This window comes from Lycium barbarum, chromosome 7 (assembly GCF_019175385.1).
Source record: "Lycium barbarum isolate Lr01 chromosome 7, ASM1917538v2, whole genome shotgun sequence".
NCBI classification, from domain to species: Eukaryota; Viridiplantae; Streptophyta; class Magnoliopsida; order Solanales; family Solanaceae; genus Lycium; species Lycium barbarum.
Genome location: NC_083343.1, coordinates 3,836,397 through 3,856,538, shown reverse-complemented (window position 1 = coordinate 3,856,538; position 20,142 = coordinate 3,836,397). Strand labels below are relative to the sequence as shown.

Genomic DNA, 20,142 nt, shown 5'->3' with positions numbered 1-20,142 from the left:
AAATCAAATAGAGGGTTAGTCATATGGTTCAGCATATGTCCTCTAACAGTTTTGTTAACTTTTTCAAATTTCGTTTTAACAGTATCATCAGTAACAACAGTAGTAGAACTACCAATGGTATTTGAAACATCAGTAACAACGTTTGGAACATAAACAGGCAATTCATCAAACAAAACATAGTCAACTTCTAATTGTTCAAAGAAAATCAAAAGGTTTGAGACCAGCATTTAAAATTGTTTCCATTCAAAGGTTCAAGCTTTGAAAAATCTGGAAGAGTTTTGTTCGAAGAAATAGTCATCTGATCAGTATTGTAGAAAATCACTTTTAAATTGTTGGTAAAATTGGGAACAATATAGATCAATAACACGTCAAAGAGGAAAACAACTTATCAAATCACTGTTGTGTCGTGGCAAGCCACTGCCTTGAAGCAGACCGACCACGGTGCAAATCGTTTAGCGCGATACGCTCCCCAAGGTTCCACAACGACTTCCAAACACTTGCACTACTGGCTGGAAGTATGAGTTTGCATAAAGTATTTCCTAGAAATCGGAAGAAAAGATTAATTTTTAAGTAGAAGAGAAGATGTATTTTCCGTTGTATTTCCAAGAAATCTCTTAACCTTGTTTTATAGGTAGATGAAAATAGAGTCAAGAATCAGAACGTTAGTTAACGTTCAGAAAATAATTATGCCAATAAATCTGAATAATGGAGGAAAATAATTATTGGCATTAATTCTTGAATAATGGGTCACTTAATTCAGAGGTTACAAATCTGCAAAATAAAGTTTATGGAATGAATCTGGATAAGGCAGAATTTAATTTAATTTGGGCCTCACGTATACCGAGAGGGGTGGAGGGTGTGGAATTCATCACTTTTGCTTACGGAGCCAAATTCTCATGAATGTGAGGCCCATCTCTTGTTCTAGCTCATTTACTAACCCAACAACATACAATTCAATATAAGGAGGAAGGAAAGACTTTCCTCCACTTATGTGGGACATTTGCACTTCATATAGGAGAAAGAAAAGTAAGGAAAAAGAACCCACAAAGAAACTTTGGCTTTGCATTACCAATAAAGAATTGACTAGAATAGCAATAGATAACTCTCACAGCTGTAAATTGACTTGTAACATGTATTACAACTTACAGTAAAAAGCAACAGCCCCTTCGATGCCTTGAAAATTAAGCCACACTTTATCCTAAAGCAAAAGGAGGATAAATGAACAACCATTCAAGCTACCAAAGACGCTGTAGAAAATTTAAACAGACAAAAATAACTCATTTGTATCGTCCTAATAAGATAGAACCAACTGCCATTTTTTCGCCTTCTCTTTTTGTTTATTCCATTTATTTGGCTGTGCGGCAAGTTGGCCTTCACCATATTTCTACTCTAGCATGGCTGCTTAGAGCAAGAAGAAACTAAGTGAAAGGAGATAAAACAGAGGTAAACACAATTGAAATGAAGATATATTGTTTGCAATAGCCGATGATCTCCTTGGAGTTGGGCGAGCACCTGTATTTGGAGTAACGGGAACGATTCGTGCTCTCCTTTTAATCTGGACGTTAGTATCTAGAGTTTTAGGGCAACATACTTGCCCCTCTTTCCCCAGTGGTGGACTTTGGCTTGGAGGTTTGGAAGTGGACGGCGAAATGTCATTAGAAGCTGAAGTTTTGTAGTATTGGGACAATAAGAGAGCGGCTAATAATGAGAGAACCAGTACAGATTTGGCTTTAATCATGTCTACTAAGGAAGATTTTATATAGAGAGATGATGTACACAATGTAATAAAGAATATGAGAGATGAGAAGTGAAGTATGCTAGGAGCACGTTCTGAAGGACACTATATATATCAAGCAAAAAGCAGAAGTGTATCCAATACAATACACCTTTTTGCATCTTTTAAATATAGCGTACTTTTTTGGTATTAGTAATCCTTCATAAAAGGAGGATAAAATTTTAAGGACTGTGTAATCACCCTTCAAAATTTACTTTGAAAGATAAACGAGGTGGGGACAGGGGATAACTCTAAAGTTGGGAAAGACAATAGGTAATAGTAATATCAGGGGCGGAGCCAGAACATTTGATAAGGCGGTTCAAGAAAAAGGGACTGGATGAAAAAGGGTTGTTGCAGAGAATCAAACTCGCAACCATGGGCTCAATAGTAGGCATCTCAGCCGCTGAGCTGAATTCTCCATTATGTGAAGGGGATGCAACATTAATATTTATACATGAATCAAAAAATTGACCCTATATATATAGTGCAATTTTCCGACGAAGGGGGTTCGATTGACACCCCTTGCACCACTGTAGTTCCGCCCCTGGGTAATACTAGAATATGAATTCTTGGTTTATAAGTAAACTTATCGGATTCGGATTCCCAGCCCCCTGATTTCACAAAGAAAAGTCAAAAAATGAGAAAAGAACATGTCTAGATTAAACTACAAAGAGCCAAAAATCAAGCCCTCCAACCTCCTTTATGGAAGATCTCAACTACTTGGTACGTAAAGGAATATCAGTTACTTGAGCAATTTGCATGTAATGAAAAATAGTGATGCCAAGGAAAGTCAAAGATTTGCTTAAGCCGACTATTTAGTGGGACAAATTTCAACCTGGAATCAGGTTCAGGATAAAGAGATGTAGGATTTTATTCTGGCTTTCGGCACATGATAAGGTGTTAATGTCCAAGTTCACTCTTTACATGCTGTTTCATCTTTTCACATTTAAAGATCATCTTTCACTTTGCTCCGGGAAAGGGAGGGAAGGGGTGCACAAGGAGAGAGAGATAGACAGAGAAAGTGGAAAAACATGCAGAACAAATGACAACTACAAAATGGTAAGTGTAGTCATCGTGAAATTCAGTAAAAATATGGAAAACATTGAGCTCAACTTCCAAGGTGAACTTAGAATTTAGTCGAAAAGGATTAGTTTTGATCTTTTATACTATGGGAATCAATTAGATAACTCTTGAATTTTAAGTAAAAATTCCTCTGGGATGACACAGCTGAATTTTGTATGCACAAGAAAAGAAGAATTGTGTTCAAAGCAAGTTACTTACAGTTCACAAAGAAAAAGCTGCACGTCAGTGCTTAGCTAAACAAGTTCTCAAGAATCTTTAGCTTCTGCAGAAATGACAACTGTCTCACTTGTTTGGCCACAACTCCCATCACACGATCTATGTACAGTACATAAAGAGAATTCCTGTTCTCCAGTAGTTCCAGTGCTTCTCTTCCGTGGAGAATTGATCCAACCCATTGTTCAAAAAGCCCTGCAGAGTAAGTTAGGTCCATTTCCGTCATTAACAGTATGAAAAAGATCCTTCACCAGATAGGTCATTTGTGGAAGCCTGCTAATTATTCTTGTGGGCATATATCTCACATGCAATATGTTTAGGACCAATTGCCTATCAATTTGAAATTCCCTCAGCAGGAGGCAGAACTGCCTCGGACCCGATGGAAGGAGAGGAAATAGGTTATAAGGAGAGCAAATGTGTTATAGTATTCAAGTGATTAAAAGAAGCTCACTTATGTCAAAATCTCCAGCGTTTGACCAGGTTAGCAAATAATCTGAAACCAGAAATTCGATAAGCTGAATCCTGCAATTGAGAACATATATTAAGTAAAAAGTATTTTTATTTCCTTTTATTGTTGCAGTTTCAGGAAAATTCATGAAAACTAAAATATAAACAGACAAGGGGCAAATATACCCCCGTACTATGAGAAAAGTGAAAGTACAAGAGGGGGATGAATTGTAAGCCTGTTAAAAAATTTAGTCGACTACTGTTCGGTGCCAGTCGACTGATAGCGAGACAGCCTGCACAAAATTAGTCCTTCAATTTGCACAAGTATAAACCACAATAAATAGTAAGGGTGCAGAATATAATATGAGAGTAATAAAATAAATGACACCAGCAATTTTTATACTGGTTCGGAACCAATGTGGTATCCTAATCCAGTCCCCTTGGGTTGCAAGGAGGTTATCTCTTTAAGCTCTTTGTAGTTTGAGTTGAGTACAGCCTTTTTGGTTTTCCTCGTTCACCACCAACGTTTACAAGGTTGGTTTTCACTCGCTCACCAACAACGAACAAGGGTTGGTTTTGACACGCTCACCAACAACGCACAAAGTTGGTTTTTCACTCCCTCACCAACAACGACTCTTTGGTTTTCACTCGCTCACCAAAGAAACGAACAATGACACAACTTCTCAATACAAAGCCTCACCAACTATACTATATCTCTCCTCTCTTTTTTGTTTACACAGTAAGTCACTCAGAATTACAATGCTTATGAAAAATAGAGCAAAGAACTTGAGAAAGTTGAGACGAAAGTATAAGTGGCTGCGTGTTTTTTCTCTGCTTCGCTTGCTCCTATTTTATACTTGCTCTTTTGTAGTTTCGACCATTGCAGCAATATCTTTCTGTAGCAGTAAAACAACTCAGCAATTCTCTTTCCATAGTTTGATAGCTCCGAAATATTAATTCTCCAGATCTATATTGGATGGCATATCTTTGGTGATGCTTCTACCGTGCTTAAATGGACTTCTTTATCTCATTAGGAGAGAACCTTTATTAAGGGATGAGTCATCAAGATTATTCTCATTCCTTATATAACTCAATACCATTACTGCATCTCCCTTCATTAATTACCTATATGGACTTGTGGAATATTCTTCTTGGATGATGTGCTTCCTTTTTTGTCCACTTCTCCTTAATTGGTGCAGATTTTCTTTTTATTTGCCTCTTCCTTGCACCACAAATCTTGTTACCTTCCTTCAATGCAAATACTTTCCAAAATATTTGATCCTTGCTCTTGGAAAATATCTCGGTCAAGATTATTTGTAGTTCTTGATTTTGTAGTAACTGGGAACGACACCTTCCTTCCAAAGTGTGTTCAAATTTGAGATTTAAAATTGAATTTCTTTCTCTCCAAGATAATAGTAATAATGTTCTCCCCAATAATTTCTCTACACTCTTTTTCTGGCTTGTACAAGTATGAGCTCTTATTTAAGCAACCCAAGAGAATTTCAAGATCCTCTTCATTCACCGTGGATCTTGATTAGAATGTAATCACATTCGTCTTCTTGAATTTGGACTTTAATCACTTTGAATATGGACTCTTTTGTGAAATTGAGACTTTTTGATACTCCATAGATTTTGGATCTTCCTTGAGCAACAAATTGATCTTGATCTTTTCCTTTTGTAGAATATTTTCCTTCCATAGGATCGTAGTAAATATTCTTTCCATAATTCTTGCACCTTGATTTGAGTTAGTATTTTTCTTCCACATCTTCTTCCTCAATTCCATCTCGTAATAGCTTCTTTTCCATATTTGATTAGACCTTCATCAAATAAACCTATACCAAAAATAAATTTACCACAAGTAAATGTTCTTTTATTAATAATTATGTTGGTTTGTTATCATCAAAATTAATAGGTGAAACCTTGGACCTAACAAAAATGGTCAAATATAGCCTTCGTTATACTTTGGGGCTAAATATACCCCTGCCGTTATACTTTGGAGCCAAATATACCCCTCATCCGTTAAACTTGTCCAAGATGGGCATCCGATCCTACATGGCTGCCACACATTTGATGAGGTGGATGCCACGTGGCATGTCACCTCAACACCCCTAACCCATTTTACCCCTACTCTATTTGTTCTTCCACCACTAAAATTTTCTTCCCCCCATCACCATTACCGCCACTACGACCATCTCTATATCTACGGGGGTTTGCACATGATCAGGGGATCCTTTTCACCTAGATATTCAACATCAAGCCATCTCAGAATCACCTGCATTTAGAGAAATATAAATGACAGAAAGAAAAAGATCTTCTAATTGAAATTGAAGAACACTCAAAATCATTTTGCTCCTGGTAACTTAATATTATGAAATCCTAAGATCATAAAGGGGTTGTCTCCGCATTAAAAAACTAACATTTCCCTTGTAGGTCGAATTATCCGTTTAATCACAAGATTCAATGGTACAGGGCTTTTAGAAACGGATGAAACAGAAATAAGGTGAATTTGGGAAGAGCATAGTACCTGTTGATTGATGGAGTCATGGGTATCAAAAGCAACTCAAATTATCGAAGACAGTGCATAGCAATAACAATTACTACTAAGTACTTCATTTGAAATAAATAAATGTTCATTCCTGAACATAAACTAGATTGGATTGACATAATTTTGTGGAATCCTTTTAAGTTTGTTTCCAATTTGCTTGTGGGTAGTGACGATGAGGGGAAAATCAAGCATGGGAAGTAGTAAATTGGAGGAAGGAATAATAATCCCAGAGGGCGCGGTCGTGGTGGCGATAAGTGCCAATGGCGGTGGAGGGGAAGAAAATTATAGTGGTGGAAAAATAAATAGAGGAGAGGGGTAAAATGGGTCAGGGTGTTGAGGTGGCATGCCACGTTGCATCCACATCATCAAATATGTGGCAGCCACGTAGGATCGGATGTCTATCTTAGACAACTTTAACGGATGAGGGTATATTTGACCCTAAAATATAACAGCAGGGGTATATTTGGCCCCAAGTATAACGAAGGGTATATTTTACCCTTTTCTCATAGTACAGGGGTATATTTGGCCCTTTTCCGAAATATAAAAACAAATGAAAAATAAAAAGAAAGCAAAATATGGATGCAGTAAAAAGCAAATACTAGGGAGCACGCACCAAGTAATCCTGCGGCTAAACCACCATTTACAAAAAATAAGATTGCCAAGACGACCTCAAAATACAGTAGCAATCACTCCACTAGAGGATACTAGAAGGAAAAGATGATTATACCACATACAGATTCAACCATTTTGAACTTTATATTAGCTGAACTGACAAAAGAAAGGATGAAATAAATAACTCAAAAGTAAATGTCAAACTCCCCGTAGAAACTCCAAATCTAAAGGAACAAATTCCAACTCCTCAGCCTAAAAGGACCTTCAAATCAGGAAAGTCTGGAGGGACAAGCTGGATGAAAACAAATACAAAAATTACAGTGTTCCTTCAAACCTAACAGAAAATAAAATAAAAATAGCATATGGAAAGATGCCAATGACCAGAAAGGAAAATATGATATCATAGACAGAGGAAAAGAAATTTCGTCAAGAGTAAGGACCAAAATAATGTACATCCATTATCAGCAGCAAAGAAACATATTTCAAGGAGTGAAGGAAAACGGCATTTAACAAACATGACGCACAAACTCAAGGCTTATAGCCTAGAGGTACCAGTGAGAATCTCCCGCACAATAGGTGTGGGTTTGACTCCCCCTGCCCCCTTCTCCCTTCCCGTCCCCTTCTGCGGCCGTCTATTATGTGCTAAAAAAGTTAAAAACAAAAGCATAAAAGAACAATTAAGCCAGATAAACATGAGTTTATCGACTATATACACGCTGGCGGGACTTACATTATGTACATACAGTTATGCATACTTGGATAGGCATCATCAAATGGATCCATGAAAAGCAAACTTTCTGCCACTACAGATATTCTTTGAGAAACCGCAAATATTAGACGCAGGCCGACAAAAGCCTCATTTCCGATCTTACGCGTCAGGTGTTGAATATAGAACTGGACAGCAGTGTCAAAGTGATGATTTTCTGAAACATATGCATTACGGAATCAAGAGTTAAGAAGCTATGTAGAAGGAAATATAAGAAGTTACATCGAGGAATTTAATATTAAAAATGATGCTGTCCAAGAGGAAAAATCACTTTAAATTGCTCTGAACTTCAAACTCATGATCCAGCTAAACTATCAGTCCAATGATAACAGGGCCTTCAGGGTCTGTCCCTCCTGTGACTTCAATGGTTTTGCTTCTAACTATTCAATGCCATACATATTATTTTGAACTAATAAGAATTGGATTCAATGAAGCTCTTTGAAATCTTCTTGACGAAAGTTGATTCCATCACAGATAAATAATTTATTTACAAATATCGTTCAGCATCCATCCAAAATAATTAGAAGCATTTTACATAATCTATGCCGTGTGAGAACAACCATTTTTTACGCTCTGCTGGAAAAAAGAAAATCAAGGTGTCTTTCTACACTAAGCAGATAGTTTAATGGCAAATATTACTCCCCTCGGTCCAAATTTATGATATTCCACTTATTTTGAAATGTCCAAAAACGTTCGACACCATTCTACCAATAGCATCTTTTATACAACTTTCATAACTTTCAAGAACTCAAATTCATTTAACAATTTGGCACTGCTTTAAGAATTCAAATTCGTTCAAGTCAAATTAACATCTGAAACTCAAACCCAATCCAATAGTGTTGCATAAAATGGGAAGATCAGAGTACAACAAACCAATCATCATTTATTATATGAAAGCTGATTTGTTTCTTCAATATGTATCAAACCAAAGAACGCTGCACTCTACTAATTCCCAGTATCATGACGGTAACCATCTCCTTGTTCTGTATATGCATAAACTGGGAATATCTACTAACATCTTTTTATTTTAATGCCTCCTGGGGGGATCTCAGAGCTTAATTAAGAACTTCATAGTGCCATTTCTTAAGTATGTACACTCAGAAAATTTATGGGTATAGAAATTATACTACTCTAGCTCTTTCATAGCTCCAGAGCGCATTAGGATTCTGAAATCTTTTCTTCTGCGAATGATTACGTTTCTGTATATGCATCAAGAAGCTATTTCTCTTCCTCAATCTAAATGAAGGAAATAATTCTACTTGTACAGCTTGCAAGTAGACAACATTGACAAGTTTTCAGCGTACAAAATATAAGCAGCGTAATTGATTGAACACGCTGATTCTAGCATTATTGAATGTAGGTGAATATATACTTCCGCAATCTTCTAAGGTGAAGCCAGTATTAGGAAACCCAGTATGAATAAGACGAGACCACATAATTACCATCTTCTTGCAAGGCACTGCACATTCTTCTCAATAAACGCATGATTAAGCTATTGATAATGCCTTCCACAGGTTCTGCATTCCTTTCAGTCAGTGACATTGTAGCAAGTGTACCTTTAAAGAAGTAAAATACAAATACTGCTAAATTTGAAACTCACTAAAGAACAAAGACGGATAGTAAACGATGAACCCATCTGGTGCTATCTTATTATTAAAAATGAAAGCTCAGAACTTTAGGCACTCTATGCAGTGAGACGGCTAATTACTTGCATATAAGGAGCTGACAAATCATGAACTTGTTGCACTTTTCAGTAAAGATTAGAAAGCTTCATATAAAATACAGTACAAACCATGAATATTGTTCTCAAAATGCAGTCTTTTAGAACTTTTCGTCTTCACTTAACAGCATAATCGGAATGAAACGAAGAATAAAAGGAAATTTTAAAAATTTAAAATTAATTGAAATTTCATGCACACGACTTGTACGAGGAGTGATAGAAATATGAAAAAACGAAGAATTATTAAAGGAAAATCTGAGAATCTCTCGTTTACACTCTTTTGCCTAAGAAAATTCAAAAAAAAAAAAAAAAATTCAACACGTGCAACTTTACGAAGACGAAGAATTATTAAAGAAAAATTTGAGAATCTCTCGTTTACTCTCTTTTGCCTAAGAAAATTCAAAAAAAAAAAAAAAAATCAACACGTGCAACTTTACGAAGACGAAGAATTATTAAAGAAAAATCTGAGAATCTCTCGTTTACTCTCTTTTGCCTAAGAAAATTCAAAAAAAAAAAAAAAAAAAAATTCATCACATGCAACTTCTACGAAGACGAAGAATTATTAAAAGAAAATTTGGAGAATCTATCGTTTACCCCCTTTTGCCCAAGAAAATTCAACACATGCAACTTATACGAAGACAAAGAATTATTAAAGGAAAATTTGAGAATCTCTCGTTTACTCTCTTTTGCCTAAGAAAATTCAAAAAGAAAATCAAAATTCAACACATGCAACTTCTACGAAGCCGAAGAATTATTAAAGGAAAATCTGAGAATCTATCGTTTACTCTCTTTTGCCTAAGAAAATTCAAAAAAAAAAAAAAACAAAATTCAACACATGCAACTTCTACGAAGATGAAGAATTATTAAAGGAAAATCTGAAAATCTATCGTTTACCCGTTTGCCTAAGAAAATTCAAAAAAAAAAAATCAAAATTCAACACATGCAACTTCTACGAAGACGAAGAATTATTAAAGGAAAATCTGAGAATCTCTCGTTTACTCTCTTTTGCCTAAGAAAATTCAAAAAAAATATATCAAAATTCAACACATGCAACTTCTACGAAGACGAAGAATTATTGAAGGAAAATCTGAGACTCTCGTTTACTCTCTTTTGCCTAAGAAAATTCAGAAAGAAAAAAAAAATTCAACACATGCAACTTCTACGAAGACGAAGAATTATTAAAGGAAAATCTGAGAATCTATCATTTACTCTCTTTTGCCTAAGAAAATTCAAAAAAAAAAAATCAAAATTCAACACATGCAACTTCTACGAAGACGAAGAATTATTAAAGGAAAATCTGAGAATCTATCATTTACTCTCTTTTGCCTAAGAAAATTCAAAAAAAAAAATCAAAATTCAACACATGCAACTTCTACGAAGACGAAGAATTATTAAAGGAAAATCTGAGAATCTATCATTTACTCTCTTTTGCCTAAGAAAATTCAAAAAAAAAAAAATCAAAATTCAACACATGCATCTTCTACGAAGATGAAGAATTATTAAAGGAAAATCTGAGAATCTATCGTTTACCCGTTTGCCTAAGAAAATTCAAAAAAAAAATCAAAATTCAACACATGCAACTTCTACGAAAACGAAGAATTATTAAAGGAAAATTTGAGAATCTATCGTTTACTCTCTTTTGCCTAAGAAAATTTAAAAAAAAAAAATCAAAATTCAACACATGCAACTTCTACGAAGATGAAGAATTATTAAACGACAATCTGAGAATCTCTCGTTTACTCTCTTTTGCCTAAGAAAATTTAAAAAAAAAAAATCAAAATTCAACACATGCAACTTCTACGAAGATGAAGAATTATTAAACGACAATCTGAGAATCTCTCGTTTACTCTCTTTTGCCTAAGAAAATTTAAAAAAAAAAAATCAAAATTCAACACATGCAACTTCTACGAAGATGAAGAATTATTAAACGACAATCTGAGAATCTCTCGTTTACTCTCTTTTGCCTAAGAAAATTCCAAAAAAAAAAAAAAAAAAAAATCATCACATGCAACTTCTACGAAGACGAAGAATTATTAAAGGAAAATTTGAGAATCTATCATTTACTCTCTTTTGCCTAAGAAAATTCAAAAAAAAAAAAAATCAAAATTCAACACATGCAACTTCTACGAAGGCGAAGAATTATTAAAGGAAAATCTGAGAATCTCTCGTTTACTCTCTTTTGCCTAAGAAAATTCAAAAAAAAAAAAAAAAAAATTCAACACATGCAACTTCTACGAAGACGAAGAATTATTGAAGGAAAATCTGAGACTCTCGTTTACTCTCTTTTGCCTAAGAAAATTCAGAAAGAAAAAAAAATTCAACACATGCAACTTCTACGAAGACGAAGAATTATTAAAGGAAAATCTGAGAATCTATCATTTACTCTCTTTTGCCTAAGAAAATTCAAAAAAAAAAATCAAAATTCAACACATGCAACTTCTACGAAGACGAAGAATTATTAAAGGAAAATCTGAGAATCTATCATTTACTCTCTTTTGCCTAAGAAAATTCAAAAAAAAAAATCAAAATTCAACACATGCAACTTCTACGAAGACGAAGAATTATTAAAGGAAAATCTGAGAATCTATCATTTACTCTCTTTTGCCTAAGAAAATTCAAAAAAAAAAAATCAAAATTCAACACATGCATCTTCTACGAAGATGAAGAATTATTAAAGGAAAATCTGAGAATCTATCGTTTACCCGTTTGCCTAAGAAAATTCAAAAAAAAAAATCAAAATTCAACACATGCAACTTCTACGAAGACGAAGAATTATTAAAGGAAAATTTGAGAATCTATCGTTTACTCTCTTTTACCTAAGAAAATTCAAAAAAAAAAATCAAAATTCAACACATGCAACTTCTACGAAGATGAAGAATTATTAAACGAAAATCTGAGAATCTCTCGTTTACTCTCTTTTGCCTAAGAAAATTCCAAAAAAAAAAAAAAAAATTCATCACATGCAACTTCTATGAAGACAAAGAATTATTAAAGGAAAGTGATATCGAACTTTTCGTTTCCATTTAAGAGCATCAACGGAGGAAGAAGGCTGAGGTGGCGGTGCAGGAGGTTTGATCGTGTTACATCCCGTATTTTTGAACGTCGGATTAATTGTAAGTTGAGGTGGGGCCCACACATCAAGATTTTTTTTTGGGACATGTGACAAATTATATGAATCACATATGTGAAGTTAAACACAACTCAAGAAGGACCCTTGGGCCAAATCAAAGTGGAAGTCCTCCAAACGAATATTTTTAAGAAAACGTTTTCGGGTGACCTGACTTTGGGGGGCAAAAACTATATTATAAGTTTGGAATTTGGAAACATACCAAGAGATAGAAGTTATAGATAATTGAATTAGCTTTCCAACCATAGGTCGTGGGTTCCTAGGTGACGTCGGTACAAGGAGATATGGACGTTTTAAGGTCGAAAGGTCAGTGGGCTATGCCCAACTCGGGACCAACCGGGTTGGCCCAAAAAAAAATGAAAAGAAAAAAATTCAGGCCCAAGTGAGGAGGTGGCCGGCCATGGTCCTTAATAAAGGACCCAAGCCCATTTAAATTAGTCATGTGATTAATAATAAAAAGGGGCTAAGTCTTCATTTTCAACCAAGAACATTCATGAAGCAAAGAAGAGAAAAACAAACACAAAGAAGAGCAAAAATAAGGCCATTTCGGGTTTGGCCATAGAAAAATCACCCCTCAAAATCTTGCCTCTAAAATTATTTTCTTGTTGAATTCCTACTAAATTAAGTGTCCTCTACAACTTGGTGTAGTTGTTTTGGAAGAAGGAGCACTTATTTCTTCAAGTTGACAACTTGTTCAAGTGAAGAAGTTTGTAGAAAAAGGTAAGAATCAATTCCTTTTTTCTTATGTTATGAAGGTTTGTTTATGTTGTGGTATGTGGAAATGAGTAGAAATTATGGAAATATGGAAGTTTGCAAAGTGGGTATGTATATATGTATGTAGCCGTGTGTGTATATTGTTGTATATATGATATGAGTTGAATTTTATGTTGTATTCTAGTTGTGGTTATGGTGAAAATTATATTGGAAATGAAAGTTGAATGAATTTTGGTTGAAGTTGGAATGTAGAAGATTATGTCACCTTAGAATAATTTTGAGATATTATGGAAATGAAGTTGTTAAGATGTAAATTATGATTATGGTTGATGAAATTGGAAGGTGGAAATATGTTATGAATATGTAGGTTGAAGATTTGAAGTTTTGGGTGAATTATGTTTTGGTGGAAAGTTTGTATATTTTGTATATCTTGTGAATATTTCGTAGGAATGATATGAAATATTTCCAAATTATATTGTGATGATCTAGATTAATGATGAATGTGAAACCATTGAGATTAGTTTGGAAATTGAAGTTGAAATGAAAGTTATGACATTATGTTGGAAAGATAGCTAGTTAAGTTATATTGTGTTTATGGTGACTATTGTTGTTGTTGATGTTGTTGTTGGGTTGTTGTTGATTGTTTTGGCCGAGTTAAATTCTCGGGGATGCTATATGTATAGGAGAGATGCTGCCCAAATTTCTGTAGGCAATTATGAATAAAGATTGAATACTTAAAGATTGGAAATTGAGAATTGGTAAATGTGACCAATTACAGATTTTGGGCGAAACGGGAATTGAATTTGGAAAGGCGTAAAGAGCATACAAGGTATGTAAGGCTATCCCGATCCTTCTTTTGGCATGTCCTAGGTGTACTAGGATCGGATTTGAGCCTCGAAAAGTATTCTGCTCATCGGAATCCGCATTTGAAAATACCCCTTTTTCATTCAATGGAATTGAACCCTATAAGTATGCTTTATTGAAAGAATTGTGCAAACTTCCGCAAATTGTTATAGAAAATTATGGAATGCCCCTAGAACCTCCGTAGGTGACTTTATAAGCTTTAAATACGCAATTTGAGCCCACCGCTTCGTTTGTCCCGAGGTGGGTCCACTATTTCCAATTTTACCCTTTTAGTGGTTATGACTTGTCTTCGAGCGTTTTTTTTTTTAAGAAATGTTTTAACTACTCTTGTAACTACTAAATAAAACTTGTTTTAAATATTCTATTAAGTCTTGTAAACTGTTTTGGAACTTGGAAACGAACTTAGAAAGATTATGCTTCCGTAATTCATTATGACATTCGAAATTCACTTATTATGATTCCGTCCGATTTTATTGATTTGATTCGTCATTTGATATGCCTCATTGAGTCTCTGGAAATATATAAGGTATTTTATTGCATTTAGTTTCTCACTACTCCATTCGTGGATGCCTCAACGTTTCCCACACTGAGCCCGGGCCAGGATATGTTCTCAAGCGTCTTCCACTGCATTGTTCGCCGTGCCTCGATGTGAGGGGGCAGGTATACATGTACATGGGTTGTGGAGTATGTTGTGCCATGTACACTATTCTAATATGATATGATCTGATATGATATGCTATGTTACGGGGTTATTCCCCTTTTCTGATCCTTATGTGTTGTGGCACCAGTGTCGGGGGGTGACCACGTTCTGTCTGCCGAGTCCCCTGGAAGGGGCCGGATATGATATGGCATATGTTTCTGTACACACTCTTCATGTTTTGAAAATATGCATTTGATACTCTGGACATCTCACTCACATTTTTGTACGTTCTGTTCCGGTTATGATTTTGTTCCGTAATGGGACCAGGTATGACATACGTTTCCTGTAAGTACTATTTATGCTTTATGATCAGCATTTTGCTAATCTGGATATTCCGTTCATTTTCTGTATCTCTTGTTCCGATTATGACTTTGTTTACTACGTTCCATGCTTTACATACTCAGTACATATTTCGTACTGACCCCCTTCCTTCGGGGGCTGCGTTTTCATGCCGCGCAGGTACAGACGACAGGTTTGATGATCCGCCCGCTTAGGACTTTATTCTGCTATTTTGGAGCGCTCCTTTATCCGGAGCCTATACTCTGGTACAGTCTGCTGCTGTTGTATATATGTACGCTATTCAGGGGTACGACGGGGCCCTGTCCCGTCTTATGATTCTGTTATGTTCTGTAGAGGTCTGTAGACATACATGTGGGTTCTGTATATGTTTTGAGTTGCTATGATTTGTGATAGCCTTATCGGCTTCCATGTGCTATATATGTTCCTCTGTGACACTAGTAACGTCGACTGACTTTTATATTTATATAATCTGCTAGTCTGCTGGTTTGGGTTATTGGGTACGTTTGGGTGTCCAGCACGGACACTAGTCACGGCCTACGGGGTTGGGTCGTGACAAAAGTGTCGTGACAAGTGTCCGTGCTGGACACCCAAACGTACCCAATAACCCAAACCAGCAGACTAGCAGATTATATAAATATAAAAGTCAGTCGACGTTACTAGTGTCACAGAGGAACATATATAGCACATGGAAGCCGATAAGGCTATCACAAATCATAGCAACTCAAAACATATACAGAACCCACATGTATGTCTACAGACCTCTACAGAACATAACAGAATCATAAGACGGGACAGGGCCCCGTCGTACCCCTGAATAGCGTACATATATACAACAGCAGCAGACTGTACCAGAGTATAGGCTCCGGATAAAGGAGCGCTCCAAAATAGCAGAATAAAGTCCTAAGCGGGCGGATCATCAAACCTGTCGTCTGTACCTGCGCGGCATGAAAACGCAGCCCCCGAAGGAAGGGGGTCAGTACGAAATATGTACTGAGTATGTAAAGCATGGAACGTAGTAAACAAAGTCATAATCGGAACAAGAGATACAGAAAATGAACGGAATATCCAGATTAGCAAAATGCTGATCATAAAGCATAAATAGTACTTACAGGAAACGTATGTCATACCTGGTCCCATTACGGAACAAAATCATAACCGGAACAGAACGTACAAAAATGTGAGTGAGATGTCCAGAGTATCAAATGCATATTTTCAAAACATGAAGAGTGTGTACAGAAACATATGCCATATCATATCCGGCCCCTTCCAGGGGACTCGGCAGACAGAACGTGGTCACCCCCCGACACTGGTGCCACAACACATAAGGATCAGAAAAGGGGAATAACCCCGTAACATAGCATATCATATCAGATCATATCATATTAGAATAGTGTACATGGCACAACATACTCCACAACCCATGTACATGTATACCTGCCCCCTCACATCGAGGCACGGCGAACAATGCAGTGGAAGACGCTTGAGAACATATCCTGGCCCGGGCTCAGTGTGGGAAACGTTGAGGCATCCACGAATGGAGTAGTGAGAAACTAAATGCAATAAAATACCTTATATATTTCCAGAGACTCAATGAGGCATATCAAATGACGAATCAAATCAATAAAATCGGACGGAATCATAATAAGTGAATTTCGAATGTCATAATGAATTACGGAAGCATAATCTTTCTAAGTTCGTTTCCAAGTTCCAAAACAGTTTACAAGACTTAATAGAATATTTAAAACAAGTTTTATTTAGTAGTTACAAGAGTAGTTAAAACATTTCTTAAAAAAAAAACGCTCGAAGACAAGTCATAACCACTAAAAGGGTAAAATTGGAAATAGTGGACCCACCTCGGGACAAACGAAGCGGTGGGCTCAAATTGCGTATTTAAAGCTTATAAAGTCACCTACGGAGGTTCTAGGGGCATTCCATAATTTTCTATAACAATTTGCGGAAGTTTGCACAATTCTTTCAATAAAGCATACTTATAGGGTTCAATTCCATTGAATGAAAAAGGGGTATTTTCAAATGCGGATTCCGATGAGCAGAATACTTTTCGAGGCTCAAATCCGATCCTAGTACACCTAGGACATGCCAAAAGAAGGATCGGGATAGCCTTACATACCTTGTATGCTCTTTACGCCTTTCCAAATTCAATTCCCGTTTCGCCCAAAATCTGTAATTGGTCACATTTACCAATTCTCAATTTCCAATCTTTAAGTATTCAATCTTTATTCATAATTGCCTACAGAAATTTGGGCAGCATCTCTCCTATACATATAGCATCCCCGAGAATTTAACTCGGCCAAAACAATCAACAACAACCCAACAACAACATCAACAACAACAATAGTCACCATAAACACAATATAACTTAACTAGCTATCTTTCCAACATAATGTCATAACTTTCATTTCAACTTCAATTTCCAAACTAATCTCAATGGTTTCACATTCATCATTAATCTAGATCATCACAATATAATTTGGAAATATTTCATATCATTCCTACGAAATATTCACAAGATATACAAAATATACAAACTTTCCACCAAAACATAATTCACCCAAAACTTCAAATCTTCAACCTACATATTCATAACATATTTCCACCTTCCAATTTCATCAACCATAATCATAATTTACATCTTAACAACTTCATTTCCATAATATCTCAAAATTATTCTAAGGTGACATAATCTTCTACATTCCAACTTCAACCAAAATTCATTCAACTTTCATTTCCAATATAATTTTCACCATAACCACAACTAGAATACAACATAAAATTCAACTCATATCATATATACAACAATATACACACACGGCTACATACATATATACATACCCACTTTGCAAACTTCCATATTTCCATAATTTCTACTCATTTCCACATACCACAACATAAACAAACCTTCATAACATAAGAAAAAAGGAATTGATTCTTACCTTTTTCTACAAACTTCTTCACTTGAACAAGTTGTCAACTTGAAGAAATAAGTGCTCCTTCTTCCAAAACAACTACACCAAGTTGTAGAGGACACTTAATTTAGTAGGAATTCAACAAGAAAATAATTTTAGAGGCAAGATTTTGAGGGGTGATTTTTCTATGGCCAAACCCGAAATGGCCTTATTTTTGCTCTTCTTTGTGTTTGTTTTTCTCTTCTTTGCTTCATGAATGTTCTTGGTTGAAAATGAAGACTTAGCCCCTTTTTATTATTAATCACATGACTAATTTAAATGGGCTTGGGTCCTTTATTAAGGACCATGGCCGGCCACCTCCTCACTTGGGCCTGAATTTTTTTCTTTTCATTTTTTTTTGGGCCAACCCGGTTGGTCCCGAGTTGGGCATAGCCCACTGACCTTTCGACCTTAAAACGTCCATATCTCCTTGTACCGACGTCACCTAGGAACCCACGACCTATGGTTGGAAAGCTAATTCAATTATCTATAACTTCTATCTCTTGGTATGTTTCCAAATTCCAAACTTATAATATAGTTTTTGCCCCCCAAAGTCAGGTCACCCGAAAACGTTTTCTTAAAAATATTCGTTTGGAGGACTTCCACTTTGATTTGGCCCAAGGGTCCTTCTTGAGTTGTGTTTAACTTCACATATGTGATTCATATAATTTGTCACATGTCCCAAAAAAAAATCTTGATGTGTGGGCCCCACCTCAACTTACAATTAATCCGACGTTCAAAAATACGGGATGTAACAGATCGGACGATCGCCATTGCGACAGCGAGTTTAAGGGATTCATCTGAGTTGCTCTTTGCTTGCTCTGATCTCACTCTCTCCATGATTAATTATTTTGTAAAGAATATCGTGATTTTCTTTAGTGAGTCTCTATATTTTATCTCTTTTCCTCTTAATTTCTCAATTGTAGTTGAAATTTATCTTATTTTGGTTATGTTCGTCTTTTTTTATATTTAGTAAGTTGACAATTCAAATATACTACATGTATTTGTTGTTAAAATTTGTCTTATTTTGGTTATGTCCGCTTCTTTTTATATTTAGTAAGTTGGCAATTCAAATATCCTACATGTCAAGTTTATAATCACAACATTTAAAGGATATTTTATTATATTATACACATTTTTAATTTAGAACCACAAGATTCAAAAGTCTATCTTTATTTCTTAAATTCCGTATCTAATCAAACTTAGACACTTAAATTGAGACAGAGGGAGTATATGTCAAATGAAGGAAATGAAAGGACAATTGAGACACTGCGGACACGTAGAGACTTAAAAAATAAACACACAAGAAGTACAATTAATGTTAAACTTCTGAAATGTACACATGTTAGTCTCTCCTTAGAATACAATTTCAGTTGCTTTTTGTACAACTTATTGTTGCTGTGTTCGTCCCTCTTGGACACTTATATATAATAGAAAAGTTGTTGAGAAAATATATTTTGGCGTAAATAATGTATAACAAGTTTAAATTAGTTGATTAGAAATAGTGGATAAGTATGAGAAATATATACATCTAGGTGTTGAAGTTGGAGATGATCAACTTACTAGTTATAAGTAATTTTTGATTTTATCAAATTCGTAAAAGGTATTACCTATAAACTAACTTGATTAATTTAGAAATATTCTCGTAGTCGTGTAACAAGTAATGTTGCATTTGGTTGACCATATAAGAAACAATAATCTCCTTATAGCTATTCCATGAAATTATCCACCGCATAAACAATCCTAGTATGATAATACCGCATAAACTGTCCTTGTACGACAATATGAGATTGATGATATGATTGTAAATTATTATTTTTGACAATACTATGATGATTGTCAATAAGTTCTTCATTTGTCAACTGCAGCGTGAAACGAACCGTAGCGCAGTGATTAGGACTCGTGTCAGAGTTACATACCGCAGCGCAACGACTAAAACTCGTGCCAAAAGAGTTAAGGTCCGCAATTCAGCAATTAAGACTCATACAGACTGCAGTGCAGCGACTAGAACTCATTGGCACGAGTTAAGGTCCGCAATTCAGCAATTAAGACTCATACAGACTGCAGTGCAGCGACTAGAACTCATGTCAGAAGAGTTTCGAGTGTGAGCTAACACTCATGCTCTTCCAAAATGATAATCTGAAAAATAGAGCGATAACCTGCCCATTATAGACTGAGTTTCGAGTGTGAGCCAACACTCATGCTCTTCCAAAATGATAATCTGAAAAATAGAGTGATAAACCGCCCGCTATAGCCAGTTATATAACACTGGCAGTGTAAAGATGAGTCTTTAAATTAAGGGGTGTATGTAACT

At 35.5% G+C, this 20,142-nt stretch overlaps 1 protein-coding gene across 1 annotated transcript; it reads right to left on the bottom strand.

Annotated features, from left to right (window-relative positions):
* Window positions 1-1,038: 1,038 nt before the first annotated feature.
* On the bottom strand, window positions 1,039-18,894 carry LOC132602772 (protein MULTIPOLAR SPINDLE 1-like). Its single transcript, XM_060315544.1, has 5 exons — window positions 18,575-18,894; window positions 8,883-8,996; window positions 7,405-7,597; window positions 3,522-3,592; window positions 1,039-3,265 (listed from the first exon to the last, which is right to left on the bottom strand). The coding sequence occupies exons 1-5, from the start codon at window positions 18,666-18,668 to the stop codon at window positions 3,087-3,089; spliced, it is 651 nt and encodes a 216-aa protein (XP_060171527.1). The 5' UTR covers window positions 18,669-18,894; the 3' UTR covers window positions 1,039-3,086.
* Window positions 18,895-20,142: the final 1,248 nt, after the last annotated feature.

Bases quoted from the DNA above. Each gene is read 5' to 3' on its own strand.
- LOC132602772 (XM_060315544.1), bottom strand. From the start codon at position 18,668: ATGGAGAGAGTGAGATCAGAGCAAGCAAAGAGCAACTCAGATGAATCC. The intron at 7,598-8,882 runs GTAATTATGTGG...CATATGTTTCAG, and splicing joins CAGTGCCTTGCAAGAAGATG to AAAATCATCACTTTGACACT. The intron at 3,266-3,521 runs GTGAGCTTCTTT...CTTACTCTGCAG, and splicing joins CGCTGGAGATTTTGACATAA to GGCTTTTTGAACAATGGGTT.